This window comes from Acanthaster planci, linkage group LG15 (genome assembly GCF_054643075.1).
Source record: "Acanthaster planci isolate LZ-2023a linkage group LG15, COTS_SCS, whole genome shotgun sequence".
Lineage (NCBI taxonomy): Eukaryota > Metazoa > Echinodermata > Asteroidea > Valvatida > Acanthasteridae > Acanthaster > Acanthaster planci.
The window spans coordinates 7463457-7485811 of NC_141791.1; the positions used below are offsets into that span (position 1 = coordinate 7463457).

The 22355-nt window shown below is 41.0% G+C and overlaps 1 protein-coding gene across 4 annotated transcripts in view; it reads right to left on the reverse strand.

Annotated features, from left to right (window-relative positions):
* LOC110984633 (intermembrane lipid transfer protein VPS13A-like) overlaps positions 1-22355 on the reverse strand; it is a 95006-nt gene that overhangs the window by 9780 nt on the left and 62871 nt on the right. For 3 of the 4 annotated variants that reach the window (XM_087146220.1, XM_087146221.1, XM_087146222.1), the window contains 23 exons: positions 21906-21997; positions 20872-21019; positions 20589-20666; positions 19876-19956; positions 18703-18899; positions 17991-18099; positions 16032-16163; positions 15558-15644; positions 15240-15461; positions 14279-14362; positions 14002-14112; positions 13616-13768; positions 12959-13090; positions 12079-12212; positions 11350-11485; positions 10880-10991; positions 4466-4608; positions 3622-3861; positions 2908-3042; positions 2318-2469; positions 1881-1983; positions 1168-1287; positions 208-341 (listed from right to left, as the gene is read on the reverse strand). In XM_087146220.1, the coding sequence (XP_087002346.1) occupies positions 208-341; positions 1168-1287; positions 1881-1983; positions 2318-2469; positions 2908-3042; positions 3622-3861; positions 4466-4608; positions 10880-10991; positions 11350-11485; positions 12079-12212; positions 12959-13090; positions 13616-13768; positions 14002-14112; positions 14279-14362; positions 15240-15461; positions 15558-15644; positions 16032-16163; positions 17991-18099; positions 18703-18899; positions 19876-19956; positions 20589-20666; positions 20872-21019; positions 21906-21997 (3035 nt within the window). The remainder of the gene's footprint in view (positions 1-207; positions 342-1167; positions 1288-1880; positions 1984-2317; positions 2470-2907; positions 3043-3621; positions 3862-4465; positions 4609-10879; positions 10992-11349; positions 11486-12078; positions 12213-12958; positions 13091-13615; positions 13769-14001; positions 14113-14278; positions 14363-15239; positions 15462-15557; positions 15645-16031; positions 16164-17990; positions 18100-18702; positions 18900-19875; positions 19957-20588; positions 20667-20871; positions 21020-21905; positions 21998-22355) is intronic. The other variant, XM_087146223.1, reaches the window with a different exon arrangement.

The following is a 22355-nucleotide window of genomic DNA, read 5'->3' on the forward strand; positions in this document are numbered from 1 at the left end:
GTGCGCGACAGTCTGTCCTATCAGCGTAGTGCCATACGCTGACTTACATGCTGATTTGTTTCCGGAAGACCTTGGTTTTTTAAATACCGCACTAGGTCATTGTTGAAAACAACCTACTCACAGGCCTCAAGTTTGTTTGATTATCTTAAACCTTGTGCAATTTCTTTTTCACAAATGAAATCCTTCCAAACTTTACAGTCTACTTACTTCAATTCCACCTCAGTGACCTCAGACAGCGTTGAGCCAACTGACTCAACAAAGAATCGTACCAAATCCCTCTTGAAGCTTGTTGGTCTGGCAACAACGTGGGGTTCCCCACTCAGAGACAAACTGACAATGATCTAGAGGAAAAGGGTTGGGAAGCAGCCAGAAATTTAACGACTAAAATCTGCAATTATGTTATTCATCTTGTACCTAACAGCCAATGTTGAATCACTGCTAAACAGTTTCTGCCTTTCCCAATGCACTCCATGTACAGCAAGCACAGAAACTGCCTTCCGCCAAACTGCCTGCCAATCAGTCAGAGCTGAAGATGCCACTCTGATGCGTCGTGAAACTGTTCTCTCCATGAATATAATTTGTATTACTTTTCACTTGGTCAAAAACTTGTCTTTCTGACCAACAATGAAGCAACTGCCTAGGTCATTAGAGCTCGGGATTCTGTCAGGTTTGTTGCCTTTGTTACATCATTAACTGTTCACGTTTGCACTTTAAATGAACTTTTACCAATTTTAATAAAATTTCTAAAATATGCACGTGATATCTTAAACAATGTTATTATTTACCCTCTTAAGTTTTAAGCTGGTTGTGTCATTTTAATGTATTAATGGTTTTGCAGTAATTTTTAAACTGTACTTGTAGTATTTCGTTTCTGTCTTCATAATGGTGTGTACACCCTGCACGTGTTTAAGTTTTCAAAACCGTGACCTGCGTTATGTGTACATTCTCTAATTTTGAATGAAGAATGAATTAAAGTTTAAAAAATTCAAAGCACAATCATAATAATTAAGCTGTGTCTGAAAGTCTTGACTATGGCTAGCAGTAACACACATCTATGGGAAGTGGCGGTAGTGCTAGCCAGTGGCTTCAATAGACCCTTGAGTTATTGCAAGCCATAGCCCAAACTTTCAAAGGCAAACTTAGCCTTAATACACTTTGTGTCCTGACCTTGAGTGGTGAAAGATGAAAGTACTCAAAGTATATGGGCAACTTTCCGTCAGCAACGACAGATGAGGATTCACGAAGGGAACGTTGTATGTAAGACAGATCAGCCTTCAATGATACAACCTATTACAAAGGGATAATACATGGAATGCATTCAAGTTAGGTTTGGCAGGTAACAATGTGTCAAGTTGGTTAACCTGAAGAAGGTCTGTATGTAGGCTGTAACACTGCTTGCATTTAAAAAGTATCTGTAGCATTCTGAAGGTGGGTTCATGCTTAAGGTGAAAGGCAGCAGAAAAGCCAATTTGACATCTCCAAACATAAGCAGTGAAATTTACATGAATTGAAATGTGTTCTATTTTTTTGAATTAGCACAAAGGTTTGATCTGACCTCACAATTATGTATTCGATTTTGCTTTTCGGCCAAGTATGAACCGGCCTTAAGCCTCAAAATGCCAATCAAACTGTTTCCATTGACAATGTAAATAGGGCCTATGAATTAGACTGGGAGTGCTAGGTGATGTGGGAGCAAATGGTTCCAGAGTTGCATGAGTTTTCTCCTGAACTATGCACACCATGACTAAAATACTGAAGACTTCAAGCTACCGGGGGCCTTTAACACTACTAATATTGTTCTCAGCTTGGTCATCAATACTTCACAAGGGGTCAGGCTCCAAGGCAGCAAGGATGCCACACACAATGTCTTATCAGCTGACCTCATCTTCTTCCTCTTGGAGTCCAGACACAATGTCAACAACAGACAGCAGGAATCCATTGTCGATCTTCACACTAGCTTCTTGAATGAGCACCTTGAAATACCTGACCAGGTAAAGGTGAGAGTGTGACCAGAAAAAGGTAAATAAAAAGAGGGAAGAAAACCTATGTGTACGTACTATTTCATGGATTACACAATTTGTATGATAAACGAACACAAAATTACAAAGACAAGTTGAGGAATCATCTTATATTTCAAACCTCACAATTTTGTCAACAATTGGGATGGCATTGCCATGTTGGCATCCTGGTGATGAAGATTCATAGATGTGACTTCAAATCCATGTCAACATACACAAGGCAAAAACGTGAATAAAAGGAATTCCTCCGAGAATTGTCCAAAGACTGCACTCACATTTAACATTTCCACAATACTCACTTGACAGTGTCCACATCGTTCTCTGGTACCTGACGTCGCAGTAGTGACATCTCAATGAATGGTCGGGGCCCTGTCTTCCTCAGAATGTCCTTTGGAATGGGAAGGACATTCAGGACCGTTGTGAAGTAGGCATCAAAGAGTTGATTGTCAATCTGCATGAGAGAAACCCACATTAAACAACACGGAAGATCGGTAACAGTTAGTGTACAACACTGGGAGACTTTCAAATTTCAAGATATGAATTCATATTACTTAAAGAATTCTGTTTGAAACAGGATGGGAATTTTATGGGAATACTCAGGATCACATGTTGATTTTAAAAACTATTTGGACCGGATTCACCCATTGAAGTTCAACAATGCCATGAAATATGTTCAAACTCAATATCCAATGAGATGTTGTAACACACATGTACAGAAACTCCCATCCCACAAATTACTGACGAAAAAGAAGAGTTTGTTCAAATCCCATGCAACAACCCTTAGTGACCTGCTTCAAGGCTGGTTTCAGAAAACCAGTCTGGAGATGTCTCATTCCGAAACATCTCAAGTGGCTCTGCTGGGTTTCTAATGGTTTTGGTGCTATCATACCTGCACTTTCTGGACTTTGACATGCAGGCCTGTGTGGTGATCAGACTTCCTGAAGTGCATCCACACAGCTGGATAGAAGAGTCTCCGTAGACGACCCTCAACAGGTTTACTGATAGTTCTATTGATCAGATCGGCCTGCGAATCGAATCAGTAAAATGATCAAAGGATGATTTTACGAAAAATCCATTTCTGCATTGTATGTACCCTCAGCGTGACTAATCAAATGAACATATAAACCAGCCATTCAACAAAAACTGAGCCCAGATTGTGCGGTGTTATACAGCTTTCTTTTGTTCACGAACCTGGCTCAGTGCACTGCTGACCTATTTTTCAATAGGGGCCAGATTAGCGTGCAGCTGTACTGTGTGGCTCATCGCTGCGGTGGTAGAGCACTTTTGTCCCCAGAGGTAATCTGCTTGCTATAAATGCCCCAAACCGTGGTATACGGTTTCAAAACAAGGCTGGATTATCTCCACTATTGAGAGTGAAAAATAATGGTAATGCCCAAAAGCCTGGTCTTTTGTTCCGAGTACGGTCTTTTGTTACAAGGCCCTGTTCCCCTTGTGCGAGTTCGGAGACCCCGGCCACGCATATAAAGCATACATGTCCGGATCTGGAATCTCTGGCAGGAAGTGGTTAATCTTGCACTTTTTCTCTGTCCTGTGCTTCAAGCCGATCCAAAAACAATCTCCTCAAGTTTCAGATTCTACTAACCTCTACGGCCTCTTCGATGGCCACTGACTCTGCCCCTATTCTGTACTTGTCCTCCAGGATTGAAGACAATTCAATATTGAGTGACTTCCACTTGTCTGGTCTAGTTTCCACCTCCCATCTTGCGGGTGGGCAGTACAAGCTGACATAGGCAACTTCTTCATACTTGGAATTGATCAGTGAGAGACCCAAGCCCTCTAGGGAGATGAAGAGCTCCAGGCTGGCTAACTCAGAGATGTTAGCCTGGCAGGCAAAATCCAAATGGATCATTATTGGAATCTCAATCAATTCCGTACTTACAAATTATGAATATAAGATATGTTATGAATCATTTCCAAAATCTGTCTGAATTCAGAACTATGGTTACAGCATCTTTGGGATGACCACCCTCCTGGTACAGACTAGACTGCAGTCAACTTCAAGGATCTTTTGCTTGTGAAACTAAGGCCAGTTTTGGATCATTCTAGAAAGTTAGAACTGACTGAGGCAGTGAAAATTCTCAAACTTTTCAAGGTTGAAAGTCTAAGTTTCGGGAATTAGGAAAAAAAAATGACCATCTGTCTCGAAGTTTCTGATGCTACGGAGGTGGATACTCACAGAATTGGATGCAGAAATGGTCATGGTCTTTAACTTTGAGACCTTGTTCTCAGTCTTCCAAGCACTTTTCCAAAATGCTAATGGTATCAGCCGAAATCCAACACTTTCCAAAGAACTGGAATTAAATTCTATGAATTCGAGTACTTTTCAAGATTTCAAGATCTATGTGAAACCTGCAAAGTAACAGTCGCCCTAGTCTCAACCGTTATTATGAGTCAGGGGACACTGAATTCCAATTGCTGTACAGTACCTGTGAGGCAGCTCTAGCAATGCGAGGACTCTGAGTAAACATGAGGACTCTCTGTAAACCATCCATGTAAGACACCCAGAAGATTGTGGTCTTCTCCTTGCGATGCATCAATGGATGCTCCATCAAGCTATCTACAGCATCCTCTGTGAATGAGACAATCCAAGATGTGGTCTACTTTGCTAGCAAATCTGCAGACACCTCACTGTTTCTGATGACAATGTTTCTGGTTCTGAGCTGTCTACATATAGTTTTTAAATCAAGCTGACATACATGTATTAGTTAATTTTAAGCCAGTGTATAAAGCTGCCATCAAATGTCACTCTCACTAGATTAACATTTGGATAAACTATCTTCTTACCTTCATCTGAGCAATAGATATTATCATCTTCTTATATACAAAGACACTCTATCTTACCTTCACCTTAACTATGGCTGTTTGTTCCATCCTATCTCAATACCAGCCATCTTAACTGTGGATACTACCATTAACCACTATTATACATAGAGCTGCAGACGCTGGCGTCATCTCAATCTACACACAGACCATTCCATCACTTGTTCTGGGCAACAGACTCGATCACAACCTCTTTCTAAATACAATCTCCTTACCTTCATCTGAACTGTAGACACTGGCGTCATCTCAATCTACACACAGACCATTCCATCACTTGTTCTGGGCAACAGACTTGATCACAACCTCTTTCCAAATACAATCTCCTTACCTTCATCTGAGCTGTAGACACTGGCGTCATCTCAATCTACACACAGACCATTCCATCACTTGTTCTGGGCAACAGACTTGATCACAACCTCTTTCCAAATACAATCTCCTTACCTTCATCTGAACTGTAGACACTGGCGTCATCTCAATCTACACACAGACCATTCCATCACTTTTTCTGGGCAACAGACTTGATCACAACCTCTTTCTAAATACAATCTCCTTACCTTCATCTGAACTGTAGACACTGGCGTCATCTCAATCTACACACAGACCATTCCATCACTTGTTCTGGGCAACAGACTCGATCACAACCTCTTTCTAAATACAATCTCCTTACCTTCATCTGAACTGTAGACACTGGCGTCATCTCAATCTACACACAGACCATTCCATCACTTGTTCTGAGCAACAGACTTGATCACAACCTCTTTCCAAATACAATCTCCTTACCTTCATCTGAGCTGTAGACACTGGCGTCATCTCAATCTACACGCAGACCATTCCATCACTTGTTCTGGGCAACAGACTTGATCACAACCTCTTTCTAAATACAATCTCCTTACCTTCATCTGAGCTGTAGAAACTGGTGTCATCCTAATCTACACACAGACCATTCCATCACTTGTTCTGGGCAACAGACTTGATCACAACCTCTTTCTAAATACAATCTCCTTACCTTCATCTGAGCTGTAGACACTGGCGTCATCTCAATCTACACACAGACCATTCCATCACTTGTTCTGGGCAACAGACTTGATCACAACCTCTTTCTAAATACAATCTCCTTACCTTCATCTGAACTGTAGACACTGGCGTCATCTCAATCTACACACAGACCATTCCATCACTTGTTCTGAGCAACAGACTTGATCACAACCTCTTTCCAAATACAATCTCCTTACCTTCATCTGAGCTGTAGACACTGGCGTCATCTCAATCTACACGCAGACCATTCCATCACTTGTTCTGAGCAACAGACTTGATCACAACCTCTTTCAAAATACAATCTCCTTACCTTCATCTGAGCTGTAGAAACTGGTGTCATCTCAATCTACACACAGACCATTCCATCACTTGTTCTGGGCAACAGACTTGATCACAACCTCTTTCTAAATACAATCTCCTTACCTTCATCTGAGCTGTAGACACTGGCGTCATCTCAATCTACACACAGACCATTCCATCACTTGTTCTGGGCAACAGACTTGATCACAACCTCTTTCTAAATACAATCTCCTTACCTTCATCTGAGCTGTAGACACTGGCGTCATCTCAATCTACACACAGACCATTCCATCACTTGTTCTGAGCAACAGACTTGATCACAACCTCTTTCTAAATACAATCTCCTTACCTTCATCTGAGCTGTAGAAACTGGTGTCATCTCAATCTACACACAGACCATTCCATCACTTGTTCTGAGCAACAGACTTGATCACAACCTCTTTCCAAATACAATCTCCTTACCTTCATCTGAGCTGTAGACACTGGCGTCATCTCAATCTACACACAGACCATTCCATCACTTGTTCTGGGCAACAGACTTGATCACAACCTCTTTCTAAATCCAACTCCTTACCTTCATCTGAGCTGTAGACACTGGCGTCATCTCAATCTACACGCAGACCATTCCATCACTTGTTCTGGGCAACAGACTTGATCACAACCTCTTTCCAAATACAATCTCCTTACCTTCATCTGAGCTGTAGACACTGGCGTCATCTCAATCTACACGCAGACCATTCCATCACTTGTTCTGAGCAACAGACTTGATCACAACCTCTTTCCAAATACAATCTCCTTACCTTCATCTGAGCTGTAGACACTGGCGTCATCTCAATCTACACGCAGACCATTCCATCACTTGTTCTGAGCAACAGACTTGATCACAACCTCTTTCCAAATACATTCTCCTTACCTTCATCTGAGCTGTAGACACTGGCGTCGTCTCAATCTACACGCAGACCATTCCATCACTTGTTCTGGGCAACAGACTTGATCACAACCTCTTTCCAAATACAATCTCCTTACCTTCATCTGAGCTGTAGACACTGGCGTCATCTCAATCTACACGCAGACCATTCCATCACTTGTTCTGGGCAACAGACTTGATCACAACCTCTTTCCAAATACAATCTCCTTACCTTCATCTGAGCTGTAGACACTGGCGTCATCTCAATCTACACGCAGACCATTCCATCACTTGTTCTGGGCAACAGACTTGATCACAACCTCTTTCCAAATACAATCTCCTTACCTTCATCTGAGCTGTAGACACTGGCGTCATCTCAATCTACACGCAGACCATTCCATCACTTGTTCTGGGCAACAGACTTGATCACAACCTCTTTCTAAATACAATCTCCTTACCTTCATCTGAGCTGTAGACACTGGCGTCATCTCAATCTACACACAGACCATTCCATCACTTGTTCTGAGCAACAGACTTGATCACAACCTCTTTCCAAATACAATCTCCTTACCTTCATCTGAGCTGTAGACACTGGCGTCATCTCAATCTACACACAGACCATTCCATCACTTGTTCTGAGCAACAGAGTTGATCACAACCTCTTTCCAAATACAATCTCCTTACCTTCATCTGAGCTGTAGAAACTGGTGTCATCCTAATCTACACACAGACCATTCCATCACTTGTTCTGAGCAACAGACTTGATCACAACCTCTTTCCAAATACAATCTCCTTACCTTCATCTGAGCTGTAGACACTGGCATCATCTCAATCTACACACAGACCATTCCATCACTTGTTCTGGGCAACAGACTTGATCACAACCTCTTTCCAAATCCAACTCCTTACCTTCATCTGAGCTGTAGACACTGGCGTCATCTCAATCTACACACAGACCATTCCATCACTTGTTCTGGGCAACAGACTTGATCACAACCTCTTTCTAAATCCAACTCCTTACCTTCATCTGAGCTGTAGACACTGGCGTCATCTCAATCTACACACAGACCATTCCATCACTTGTTCTGGGCAACAGACTTGATCACAACCTCTTTCTAAATACAATCTCCTTACCTTCATCTGAGCTGTAGACACTGGCGTCATCTCAATCTACACACAGACCATTCCATCACTTGTTCTGAGCAACAGACTTGATCACAACCTCTTTCTAAGGGACGGGATCAAAAATACAGAGACCGTTTGCACGCGTCCGCACGCGTTCCCTTCCGTTCTGCACGCCTTCCCGTTCACCCCCGTTCCGAAGAGCACTTCGGAATGCGTTCCTGCCCGTTCACATGCTTGTGTGATTCAGAGAGTATTGTTATGTTAATTGGCCGTTCCTGTGCGTGCGAGAACAGCAGCGTCACAACAAAGATGCGAAGAACAGGCATACCAGCTGTTCTTGAGTCTTGGCTAAATAAGTGTTAACAGTGTTTGGTCCCATAAGATTTTTTTCCTTCCTCTTAGAAAATGCTCATGTTGTCCCTTTGATGTACCGACTTCCCACATTTTATACATTCTTAATAAAATACAACCCGGTCAAAGTTTTGATTAAAAAAAAATGAAATATATTTTGATGGGTTGGGTGCTTGGAATAAGAAAAAATGTGAACACGTACAGGAAAAAATAAAAACCACGCGTCGTCTTGGTTTGGACAGAAAAACGCCAAAGAGGAAAGAATTTATATATTTGATGGGTTGGGATAGATGCTCGGAAAAAAAATGCAGCAGTGCCGGGAAAAAATAAAAAGCACAAGTGGTCAAGGTGTGGATAGAAAATAAATGCCGAAGAGGAAAAAATGAACATATTTGATGGGTTAGGATGGATGATCCGAAAAAAACATGCAGCGGTTCCGGGAAAAAAATAAACACAAGTGGTCGAGGTTTGGATAGAAAATAAATGCCGAGGAAAGAATGAACATGTTTTGATGGCTCGAATGGATGCTCTGAATAAAATATACAGTGGTGCCGGGAAAAAAATAAAAACCACAAGTGGTCAAGGTTTTGATAGAAAAGAAATGCTGTGGAGGGAAGAATTAATATTCTTGGTGGGTTGGTTGCTCCGAATAAAAAAAGTAGAGGTGCCGGGAAAAATTTTAAAACTAGACCTGGTCTAAGTTTGGATAAAAAAATAAATACCGGGGAGGGAAGAATTAATATTTTTGGCGGGTTTGGTCCTCCGAATAAAAAAGAGCCTTGGTACAGAAAAAAAAACCTTGGAGAAATGCCGAGAGTTGGGTGCTCCAAATAAAATAACTGGGCGGTTGAGCAAGTGAAAAATAAAAAAGTGTCTCGGCAAATCCGGAAGATAAAAAAATTCTAGAATAAATCCACCCCAGCTCTGCAGGAAAATAAATCTTCTGAGGAGTGATTGACAGCTCTATTGTTCCATTAGACACAATGTATCTTTTTAAGTATTTGGGTCATGCAGGCTCTCTGTGAAGATGCCGTTCGGGGCAGATACAGCGATCGTACATCCTCAGCCAATTACTAAGTTGATTCTTTACAAGTAAAACAGCCATTGGTAGGATACACTTGCGCAGTCCCAGAGTTATTTGTGTGTGTTGACCAAACGCTTAACGGCAGACTGAAAAGTTGCTATTAAACATAAATTCCGACCCTTAAAATCTGTGAAGCACAAGTATCCTTAGATTGTTTTTTAAATGTGCAAAGGCAGGAATATTCTTTTTGCTGGAGGTCCTTAAAACTAAAGATTAAACATCTCCAAAAAGAGCAGCCAGTTGGGGCTGAAATGTTTTCGCCTAGATCTCAATGACAGAACTCTGCAATGGTAGAATAAATTTGTGAAGGCGATAATGCGCTCTGATAGGGAGGGATACAACCTGGAATGAAACATAATGCGATCGGCAGGGCTCAAAATTCTTCCCCTAATTCTAGTGCAAAGAGTGCTGACATTGTAAGCGCTTAATGTTTTTTCTTCAAGTTCAGTATTGGCAGGCTCCACATACCGAAAATAAATAATGGCGCGATCGGCTAACCTCAAAGGCTGGAAAGATCTTTCTACTCCATAACAAACACACCACCCCCCCTCTCAAAACTTTATACAATGTATATCTTTTTGCTGATAAGCAAAGTATTACTTTGTGGAATGCAGCGTTTAAGTACTCTACATCAGAGAATTAAAAAGAAATGTCTTAAGCAGAAGAGTGACACAACATTTAATTTTCCCCGCCATCCGCTGTTCACGGAGAATTTTATTTCCTATCCATGGAGGGTTGTTAGAACACCATTCTTGTTTCGGGGACTTCACATTTTCTTCACATAGGTTTTATGCCACCATGGGGGCCACAACATCTTGCTGTGTGCACAGACCGTGACAGGTCTTTTGTTGTAGAGGAACGCAAGGGAACGGGAGGGCCGTTCTCACGCGTGCAAAGTGGAGAAGCTTGAACAAAAGAATGCGTTCCTGGCGTTCGTACGCGTGCGAACGGTCTCTGTATTTTTGATGCCGTCCCTAAATCCAACTCCTTACCTTCATCTGAGCTGTAGACACTGGCGTCATCTCAACCTACACACAGACCATTCCATCACTTGTTCTGAGCAACAGACTTGATCACAACCTCTTTCTAAATACAATCTCCTTACCTTCATCTGAGCTGTAGAAACTGGTGTCATCTCAATCTACACACAGACCGTTCCATCACTTGTTCTGGGCAACAGACTTGATCACAACCTCTTTCTAAATACAGTCTCCTTACCTTCATCTGAGCTGTAGACACTGGCGTCATCTCCTTCTACGTACAGACCATCCCCTGGCATCATACTTCTCTTGATGCTATCAACACTAACTGTCACTTTACCCCAGCCATCCTGAAATCAGTGAGGAAAAAAGTGCCAAAATGAGACAAACGTGAGATACTTGAGAGGTGATCTCATGTAATGTTTTGAACTGAAACAGGAAGTTACTAAAAACTGATCACTCCAAGAATTAACTTTGCATGCAGTTCTGTTCAAACTTGTTGTCAGCAAATTTCTGTACAAAAATATGTGCTAAGACATACAATCTGATGGACACAACAGAATCTGAAAACTCAACACTCACACAACTATTCACACAGAATGTTTTTTAACCAGTGTACAAAGAGCTAAAGCATGTTTGGGTTACCTTCTCTAACCAACAGCTGATGACATGTACCAATGTTTACATTGAACAGATTTGCAGAATTACCCTGTCAATGACGCAGTTGAATGACTTTTTATTTCTGTTGTACAGATTCCACAGAAACATTCTCTCTGCTGTGGGGTCATCCCAGGTCAATAGCACCGTCTTGTGCGGCTGGACAAGGAGTCTACCACCAATGTTCCTATTTGAGAACAGACCAATCAAAATAGTGTACTAATTCAAGAATTTGTCAGTGAATAGCAGCGTAATTTCAAGCTGCAGCAAAGTAGATGTATTTGATCCAACTTCTGCTAGATAAACTTGCTGAAAAACAGAAAAGTACTAAATCTTACAATTTCAAGTGGGATTCAAAAGAGCTCAAAATACACAAATGTTCCGGTACCTTCACTGCAAACTGCGCACATGAACATTCATACTTGTTACCAGGTTTAGAGGACTTGAAATACATGTTGAAATATAGATGTTATGGGATGAACAATTTTATGGAGACAAAGTTTGGTCCACAAAAAGCAATTGTAGCTTTCCTGACAAGATAAAAATGTTCTCTTCATGCGGGAAAGGCCTATCCATACACAGAAGGACAAAGTGGAAACAGTATGCCCCAAGTTTCAATGGTGTGGTATAAACAGAAATCAGTGAAGATCTGTCTTGGCTATGATAGAACATACCAGCACTGGTTCAAACTACATCACTGAAACACCAAGTCAATACAGACAATTGCCCATATGGTGTTCACAAAGACATAGCAAGAATTGTAAGTTTTTGAAGACTTACTTTTGGTTAAACCTCAGGTTGACATCATCGCACAGATTGTCCACTCTGACCGGTGCATGTCCAATGGAGTAAGGCTTGAACGTTACTGTCGTTGGTCCTCTCACACCACCCTCTGTCTCAACGGTCAATGCCGTCTAGGATGGACATAGGAACACAGACAAGAGCAAATTACCCCAGCTTCTGTTGGTCATCTCAGAACTTCCTAAGCAATCACTGGCCAAGAGCTCTCATGCTGCGCGGCATCAAACCTCCCACTCACAAGGTTGTGACAGCCCCAACACTACCATCAGTGAGAGAATTTACCACTGTACATCACACATTACCATGTGCTGCATTGACGTCTGAAGTTTACATAGCAACAGGCAATTACCTTCATTGATTGTCATCCTTGGCTTGACACTGCCTTGACATGTTCCTATATCATACATCAACCACACTCTCCCAGTGCTAAGCTCTTTGGTTCCTCTTAACTCTTTTTGTATTCACCATTTCCAATTTGTGTAACATGCATGAAACAAAGTACTGTTAATTTGTTCATAAAATTCAGAAAACTGATCATTATCATGATTGTTCCCTTTGAAGTAGGTTACATTTATTAACAAAATAAAAACAAAAAAGGACAAACATATTATGTAACCAAACCAAACAGAAATCCATTGCTGCAGCCGCATCTTAAAAAGGCAACTGACAATAGGTTGCTCTACAATGCCACTCATCAGAATGTGAAACCACCATGGCAGAAATCAAAAATAAACCCAAGAGTAAATGAGAACCTCAAACAGCAGCTGATGGCAAGAATAGTGGAATTGATCGAGGATCAAGATTTAGGCTTCATTGACAAGTTGTTCAGGATATAGTAAATTGTAATTGGCTGCATTACCCCTCTCTCCATCCTGAGTGCTGTTGAATGGGAGCTGTCAATACTGAAGTGTCTGGAGCAGAGCTGGTCTGGTGTCTCGGCTCTCTTACATATCAACTTCATGGACTCACTCCCTGGCCAAAATGGGAGCACCTGTAAAATCATGGGATATGGAAAATGCGTATTTGTTAGGACCAGTGTACAATTATTCAAATCAAATCACCTTCAATTCAAATTGTTTCCTGAATGACAAGCAGTAATTCTGTTCACTGACCCATTCAATGTGGAACTCAAAAAGTTCAGACCTGATTGCTCACAAGTTTTTCCTCAAAGTGTTTATTTACCCATTTGTGGTAGAGAGTAAGGCATTCAACTTTTTTGCAGTATTTTTTAACATTTTGTTTTGAAAGCCAGATGAGAGTTACCAACACTTCGTAATCTATTTCTTTGCTTTTGTGCTGAAGAAAAGCCATACTTTCCAACCTCTGGCAGTTAAAAACAAGGACTGTGATGTACATGTAGAAAGTGAGAGGTCCATATGGGACACTGTGTATACATGCTCATAAGGTGCACTGTTCAAGTGCAGTCAGTGTGGAAAAACAGGTACAAACTAACACTACATAAATCTTCAGAGCTAAGATAGAAAGAGTTAAAGTCTGACTGAGCATTCCTGCTGACCTCAGTGGGTTTGATGTTGACCCATATACCAGCCCTGACTCCTTCCTCCATGTAGGACAGCACATGGTCAGTTTTGTTGCGGATTAGGAAGTAAGGCGTTAGAGTCACAATCTTGGTCAAGGTGAGCTTGGACAGACTGATCTCTAGCCAAAACTACAAAAAAAGAAGTAGAAATATATCAAATGAAATTAAACAATAAAATACACGAATAAAGATTTATCGTAAGACAGACGTAATTTTGGTAGTTAAAGACAAACTTCTCAAATTTGATAAACTTAATAGAATCTGTGGGACATTCTGAGACAATATCCATTTTTTTTTATATGGGTGGATAATTTTAAGGATTGAATAGGCACGGGGATCACAAAATGTGACAAGACTATTACCTGGTATGTTCTGTCATGGTCTTCATCTTTACAGATGACTACGCCAGAGCTCCCGACAGTATCCAGAGAGAAAGATGCTGACCACACAGAATCAAACACTCGCAGCTTGGCCTAAAAAGGAACGTTCAAAAGAGGAACTTTGGCTCCTGGGGTTGTTCAGACCCTCCCCCCAAAAAGTTACAGAAACTTTGGCAAATTGAGATGAAATGACAGCAATATAGAAAGTTTAAGATTTGAAGAAAAGAATACTCAACAGGTCTTCTCTTCCATACCATACCTTTCTTCGCCTGCTGTTGGAGAAGCTAAACAGGATTGGCTCACTAAGAGAGTGATTGTTGAACACTTTCCTTGACCTGGAGGCCTGGGAAATCAAGTACAAAATATATGTACTATAACTTAAAGGAATTTTAGACAGTCCGGTTTTAATTATTGATTTACACAGGGCCTAAAGTCTTAAAGCTTAAAAGGTAGAACTAATTTTTTTCCTTCCGTATTACTTGGGATACAGTACTTAATTACTGAATAATGTAAAGTGGTATTTTTTCACAAGCGAGTGAATCATAACACCTTGGGTTCTGCCTTGGTTGCTATGCATCAAAGAGGGTGTTCAAACATCATGTCCCTCATCATAGCAATAATAAAACAGGTTGCTGCTCCCACTTCTATTTCTAATTATCTATTATAAAAGTACCCACGGGTACCAGTGACTACGAGTATTCTGGCTAGTGGTCCCTGCATTAGGGTTGCCACTGTGGGGCAGGGACTATAATTAGTATTTTTACCGACCGGTCAAGTGATCATTATGGGCCAATGAATATGCAGAGGTGATGACAGGTGTATAGCTTTTCTCAGTGATGCTACAATCATGCTGGACCGTGACGTGTTGTGATGGTAATGAGTGCAGCATAGTGTTGTGATGGTCATCTATCTATTCAAGATAAACTAGTCAAGCATGCAGTGTTTGCGTGTACTCTTACACGTGGTTGAAGCTGCCCATAGGAATATATGCGATCACCACAGCCAAGGCGTTCCACAAGTGGTGGTATTGTTTACATGTACATTTAGCGTAATCCATTCACATGGGTGAAGAAGGTCTATATACACAAAGTGTTTCAAAATTTTATGATAGCTGTATGGGCAACTTTAGTTCAACAAGACAACAAGGGGTAGAGGCTACAGGGTTTGGGCAGCCAGTAACAGAAGATGCAGGAAAAATAGTAAAGTGAAGGCAGGCTCACCCTGATTTCTATTGGCAGTTCCGACTTGTTGACAATCCAGTATGGCGTGTATAGGAAGATATCCCATGTCCCTTCATCCGTTGTACTGTGAGCCCAGAGTGTCAAATACTTCTTCTGATCTCCCTCCACATCCTTGGTTTCCATGGTGATGGATTCGTGGGATTTCATCTCCCTGGAGACAAGGAGGTTGCCTTCCCAGTTGGCTGCTAAGTAGCTCTTGACCTAAGGGGAAGACCATAACAAATATATTTTCATTCTATCCTGCCGTGACAAGTGCATTAGCGTAAACAACTACATAAATAAATGTGTGTTTCTGACCTGTATTTTCATTTTCTGAGCTTCACTAAGGTCCGTGGAGTAGATCGCCATTTTGTCTCCTTTCAAGAGAAACTTCAGACCGTTCTCCTGTAAAAAAGAAATTTCCAGATTGTTTTAAAATATGCCCGCGCTTGAAATAATGGCCGACAATCCCGTGTAGCAGAGTTGCTCATATTGAGAATGTTGCTCTTAGCTTGACTTTCTAAATGACTTGAACATTCCAATGGGAAAATGGAAACTGTTTGCTGAAACACGGATCTTACTCGTCGTTTAAAAATGAGCCTGGAAATGAGTGTTTCTACTAAACGTTAACATTTGTTCAAGTACATGAACAGTAAATTATAATAATAAAGGCTTGTATATCGCACACACTAGACCTTTTCCAAAAATGCACAAGGACTTTTTGAGTGTGTAAGAAATTCCCTAGGTTCCTTGGTAACAATGACAGCTGTGATTACAAGCTTGCTTTCCCACCTTCATGGAGTAGACAACATCATAAGGGAGGTAGTTGTGGATAGTGATTGGTGGGAAGAGATCCAGGACGTAGGAAGGCAGATCAGCAGTGGAATTGATGCTTTTGGTGAGTTTGTGCTCCTTACGAGTCACCTGTAAATAAAGAGGACATCATCCATACTATTACTGTCTGCTGGAATGCGATCCATTGAGTTTTGTGAGTCACAAAGGACAAACCAAGGGTGTCAACACAGACTAAAAACATCAGGACAGTTTACCAAATCGGAACCTTTTTCACAAACACACTGATAAAGAGACAATGTGGCCGAAAATCATGATTGCTTCAAATTTGTATTTTTTTTTGGTGCAAATTAACATGGCTTTGTGATGCCTATAACCTGGTGTAATCATTTTACCAAATCTACTGAAATCGGCCAAATCATGATGATCACTGAACGGCAAAGTTTTAAAAAAGGCATTTTCCGTTTTTACGAAGAGAGAAAGTTGTCTTCCAAAGGTAAAACATTAGCAGTAAAGGACAAAACTATGGGCAAACTCATTCACTGTTTTCATGAAGAGAAAAACTTGACTCTGGAAACGTATCCAAATGCAACAATTTTGCACCCAGCATGCACTACAGCAAACACCTGCACTGTGTATGCCATTTCAGAGAGACACAAGTCATATGATGGTTAGCATTTTCAAGAACTGACAAAAGTGTTTGTTTACAAGATAAACAAATTTAATTGACTTCTTAAAATATTATGTTGTGGTTTTGTGTCATTTAATATCTCTTCTTTCAGGCTGTGGCATTGGTGAACTCAAAGGAATGCTACATAACAGGGAAATACGTGTTTAAAAACGAGACCAACTTCAAGCGCAATTTTTTTGAAAACTAGGTTTTACTTTCTGGCGAGACTTTCGTCTTTTCATGAAAATGGTGACAAAATGTATGGATGTGAACTGTACTGGGGGGAGTAAGGCTTACTGATGCTAGTTGTGCATCTGCACAGTTATCAATTTGTCTTACCCACAGACTTTAACATTTGCTTACAACAGTTCTACAGACTATGCGCAAAGTCTCATGTGAGACCAGTAGGCATATGAGTTTGGAAGTCCCACATTTTAGTTTTAACGAGGTGACTGATTACAGTTAACCTCGATAAGTCAAACTCGGCTAAGTCGAAAGTCCGCTTGTCTTGAAGTGATGCCTTCTTCCCACCAAAGGTATTTGTGTATATAAATACTTCCGTAAATCGAATTACAAGCAGCGAAAATCCCACTTAAGTCAGAGTTCTTGTGACGCTGATAAAAAAACTGCCACCAAATCGTCTAAAAAAGTACAAACATGAGACAACGAAACCACGGTCTGACTCATCACTGCCAAGCGCTCATTGTGTTTTCACCCTCGATCTGCTTGCATGGCAGCATGCTGGATGGCTCGCTTCATAAACCATGCTACACTGTAACCGCAACAAATCTGGGCTTTGAGGCTAGTCTGATTGCCACCGCAAGACCCATGTATGGATGGACCAATCACTGCCTATTACAATGGTCATGGGACCTTAGAAAGCGATGTCATAAGGAAAACCCATTTGAAAGCAGACCCAAATACTGCATGCATCACGTTGTAAACACAATTGCCGAAAAGACCAAAGATTTTCCACACGAAAGTACACTTTTAAAACCATGACGAATTGTATATTTATTCGTAGAAACGAAACATCTAGACATAACAACAATGAAAAATCTCAATAAAACGATTATTTATGAGCAAAAATGTTCCATGAAAATGAATAAAAAGCAGAAAATAGTCACCAAAATGATGCTACTGGGGAGCGAGTTTGGAAGGACTATGTCTATGTATGTGTATAGGTGTACTGGCTCCATGGCTGTGAGACTTTCTTCAACTCAAAGTCTGGATAACTCAAAATTTTTATTCATTAACTTGAACTTCGTGTTATCAACGTTTTACTATACCTTGAAGTGGAATGGTAACTCTCCCTTCTGTCTGGACTTACAACGGATGGTCAGCTCTGTTGGGGACATTAGTTCCTGCCATTTAATCGGTTTCTCACTGATGTTGTAGCTGCAAAAAAGGGAATCAGACCACAGAAATGGTTATCTACACAGGAAGCATTTGAACAAATGTGAAAAGGTCGTAAGAGTGGTGACACTTTCAATACAGGAACCTTTCATGCCTGTAGTAATCTACAACAGCCACTTTCATAATACGGGCGTTTCATAATATGGGCATTTTACAATAGTGCGTCTCCAAGACTTTGCGACATACTAACCAATCATAATGCGCGTAATCTATCAACACAATGTGCATTTGCAAAGGATCAACAGATTTCGTGCACTGTGATTGACCAACGCGTTGCAAACTCTTGGAGGCACACTTCTATGAATCGCCCGTATTAGCAACACTGTTATTACTGGTAGCAAGATACCTTTGCTGAGATCCACAACACTTTGAGCTAAAAACTCACAAGATACACTCAGGGTACAGCTCTATTGGCCTCAGTTTTAAATCCCATTTGACACAGTTTTTCTCTTCCGAACCAGAAATTCATAACAAATTGGAGCCTGTCAGGTTTTCCATTTATGGCTTGAAAGTTGAACATGAGCAAAACCCCATTTGACCAGGGAAGGTTATGCCTCCCAATGCTATTTAAGGCAGTTTACTTACCCTTGATCAGCAGGGCAAGCATAGATGCCGGCATTGTAGGCTACGATGACAGGAACATCAAAGACCTCCTTGGGCTTGACTCTAGCCAGCAGAGTGTACTCATCAAGCCCTTGGCCTGGTATAGCAGGGCCTTGTAGGGTCTGCAGTTCCAGGGCTTTGTAGTACAGTTGCATGGTGACTGGACAGTTGTTGACAACCTGTTTAGAACAGATGACCAGACTAAGAAAAACATACTTACCATACTCAAGGTTATTCCTGTGTGTTGATTTTTATAGATTCAATAAATTTTCTGTCTTAACCTAGTCAAATCTCAACCCTTCTCTGATGACCCTCCAGTAACACTTTCCAGAAGTTGCTTGCAGATGCTCAGTGTGTCCCGAATCCAAAATGCTTGTTGTTTCAGCGCACAGTGCATTACATAATAGTTAAAATCCCCCACAACTAATTAAATGCACGTGCCCTGCAACTCTCTTCGCACAGTGACTGTTGACCAGCTTTTCTGCCTTTGTCTTTTCCTGCACTCTGTGTGGAGGATGTTAACATGTCTGCATGAATTGCCAATGACTACACTTAAAGGGGAGTCAGGTTGGTGAAGTGGTTCTTTCCTTGTCTTCCACCTCTGCAGTCAGTTTGAATCCTGCTCAGGCTGACATGTACATTGGGTTTTCAGTCCCTAACTTATCCAGGGGTTTCCTCTCGTCTCTGAAATTGAACATTTCTTTATTGTTTTCTTCAGTGTGAAGGTCCAAAATGATCAGTTTCTGCTGGATGGACTGCCCCTCGTTAAAATGGTACGAAATAAAGATGATAATAAATAAAGTTAGTTATTAGAGAATCAAGTTCCGAGTGAACAGAAATTAGAACTGGAAACTTAGCTGTGTTTCTGCACAAAGGAATGTTTGAGTTTATTGTGAAAAAAAAACTGAAAAGAAGAAAGAATGTTCAAGTTCTGAACACAGAGAATGTGGAAAATGTTTCAGACCAATGGACTGCCCAGAAATGAAGTTCTAAGTTGTATTTGGCATTTAATTTAGATATCGATCTGCTGTGATTGAGGCAAAGTAAAGAAAGGTATACTTGAATTTTTCTTCTTGTAGAACCTTCAAAGTCACATATTTATTGTAAATGGAGTACACTCTATTTGAGTGCTTTCTTTCTAGCCTTGATACTTACTTGCAGCGGGGACCTGACTTTAATGGTTTTCTTGCCATGGGATACATCCACTTCACGTACAACAGGGTACTCCTCCCCACCCTGAAAATAACCAAGCAACTCAACTCAGAAATAAAATGCTGTAGAGCTCTTCTTGGAAATTATCTTATTGCAATATAAGAAAGGTCAACCTGTCTGCTCCTACCATAAATGGTTTGCTTTTATTAAAGATTAATAGCAAAAAAAATGTTTGAAAGAAAAATTAGTTGAATGGAGTCAGTTCCTGTCGCCCCGAAACATGCAATGGATTAAATGTTAGAGCATAAAAGAACAGCAGGTTTTAGGAGACTCTACTGCCATAAACTAACTACCTATTGGGTATGTGCACTACAAGGCCTCCTAGCCTGTATAAATAGGTTAAAATAAAAGTGTGAGGCCACTTAAGCACCAGGTTATGAATTCAAATTTTGCGTAATGACCATACGCTGGATTGAATGGAAACTTCATAGATAAGTTTGTAAAGATTGTCTTTACATGCTCGTCAAGTTTCAAAACAATCACAATCAGGTGTGGGACAGTTGAGTTGGGGGGGACAGTCACCCCTCCCAGATGGTCCAAAACGGCTCAGTTCTTGTAGGATTAATTAGTTATCCAGAACCACCGAAGTCCCTTGATCATCAAAACCAACAGCATTCAGAGAGCTTTGTGAGGGAGAATATTGGACAAGCGCTTGCCTGTAAGGGTGCTAGAATAAATGGTGTTTGGGTAACCTTAGAAGCAGCAAAGTGTGTTATCGGCGCCATACCCGCCACCTGTACAGCAGAGAAACAAGCAAATGTTGACAGTTAGGTCACTCGCAAGTCAGGAAATTAGACAACAATACCATGCAAGACATGGATTTACAACCACTTCACATGGTGGAAAGTGAAAAGCAAACAGGGGTTATTGTTTCACTCTGAATAAATTAGCAAAACACACTCCAGCATTCTCATGTCTATTCTACGTTACCATGGTTACCTCAAAGATGAACTGTCCGGTTTCTGGGTCTTTGAGTTTTGGAGTGGGTGGTCCATCTGCACAGTCAGCAACTTCTGGACAAGCTCCATATACGTCTGAGTATCTGGATGGTTTGACCACCTTACACAGGCACTCCAAGGGATCTTCGCTGTGAGGAGAGCACAATATATGCATGTTCAAGTCACTGTTCCAAGCTGTACATGTACATAGCACAACTGGTAGGCCGCCAGTTGGTTGATCGTGTAGAATGGCCTTGATTATGTCTAACTATCATTTTCAGCTGAGAATACTTCAACTAAACATCTCCAGTTAGTGGCCTGAAACACGAGTGGCTTAAGAGGGAGGTGATCTCAATACAAATTTCATAAAGCTTCATGAGTCTGGAGATGAAGATGACACTACAAGGGCAAGTTTCATATTTATGCCCAATGGGCAGACCCATATTATAGATGGGGATATCATGTCACCTTTCGTGCAAATGAAAAATGTGTTTCAAAGTGGGGCTATACCTTTGATTATAGCCAAACATAAAAGCTCCTCTCCATTTCAGAGTGTTCAATAAAAATAAAGTGGATTCAGGAAGCCTCTTCCAAAATGGCCATCTGGTGAATAAACCCCATGTGTACATTCCTCCATTGTTTTATTCAAACGCTTGACTCCAGCATGAGCAAAGCAATGTCTACACATTTGTGACTGAATTCCCCAAAGAGAGTCTTAGTATATTCTTTCACTCATTTGTTTTTCACATGCATTACAAAGACTACACATTCACCCAGTTTGAAGAAATTTTGAGAGCCAAACTGATGACTGTACCAGGACAGATCAACGCTGTAAAAAACTCCCTCCCTTGTTCCCTGTGGAGACCACTTCTTCCACTTGATTAAAAAGATACTTTGGGTGATTTGTAAAGACTGGGCCAGGTCACACTTGTTTGTAAATAGACATGTCAGCACTCTAACAAGGTCATGTTTGGAGCAAAAAAAGACAAGGCAATGTAGTTCTGCCTCTCAATAAATGTAAATCTTCGTCCTTACCTCTCTTCCATGGCTTGGATGGACAAACTAGGTTGATCTGGTTGGTCAATACCTACAGGCTCGAGGGTAACGTTCTCAGCTGAGGTGGAACTCTAACAGAAAACATCATGTACATTTGTACTGCTTAATACAAGGAATTCAACTCACTTAGCTTCTTAGGCCAAGTGAAGTATCTTCACATATATTCTTTTTGATTCCTTTCAAGAAACTATTCCCACTGGAACATGGCAAGTAATCACTGGAGAGAGGCAAAATATGAAGCCCGTTACAGCCTGTATGTGCACAGGTAAACAGGTACATATAGGCACAGCTGGTGCTTTTACAGTTACCATATGAATAGCACATGTAACCGCAAACGACCATACCATGATTGAGTCAGGGAGGTACTGGAACAGATTGTGAAGACTGGTGAAGCACGCTAAGTTTTCTGAGTTTTGAGACACTCTGTAA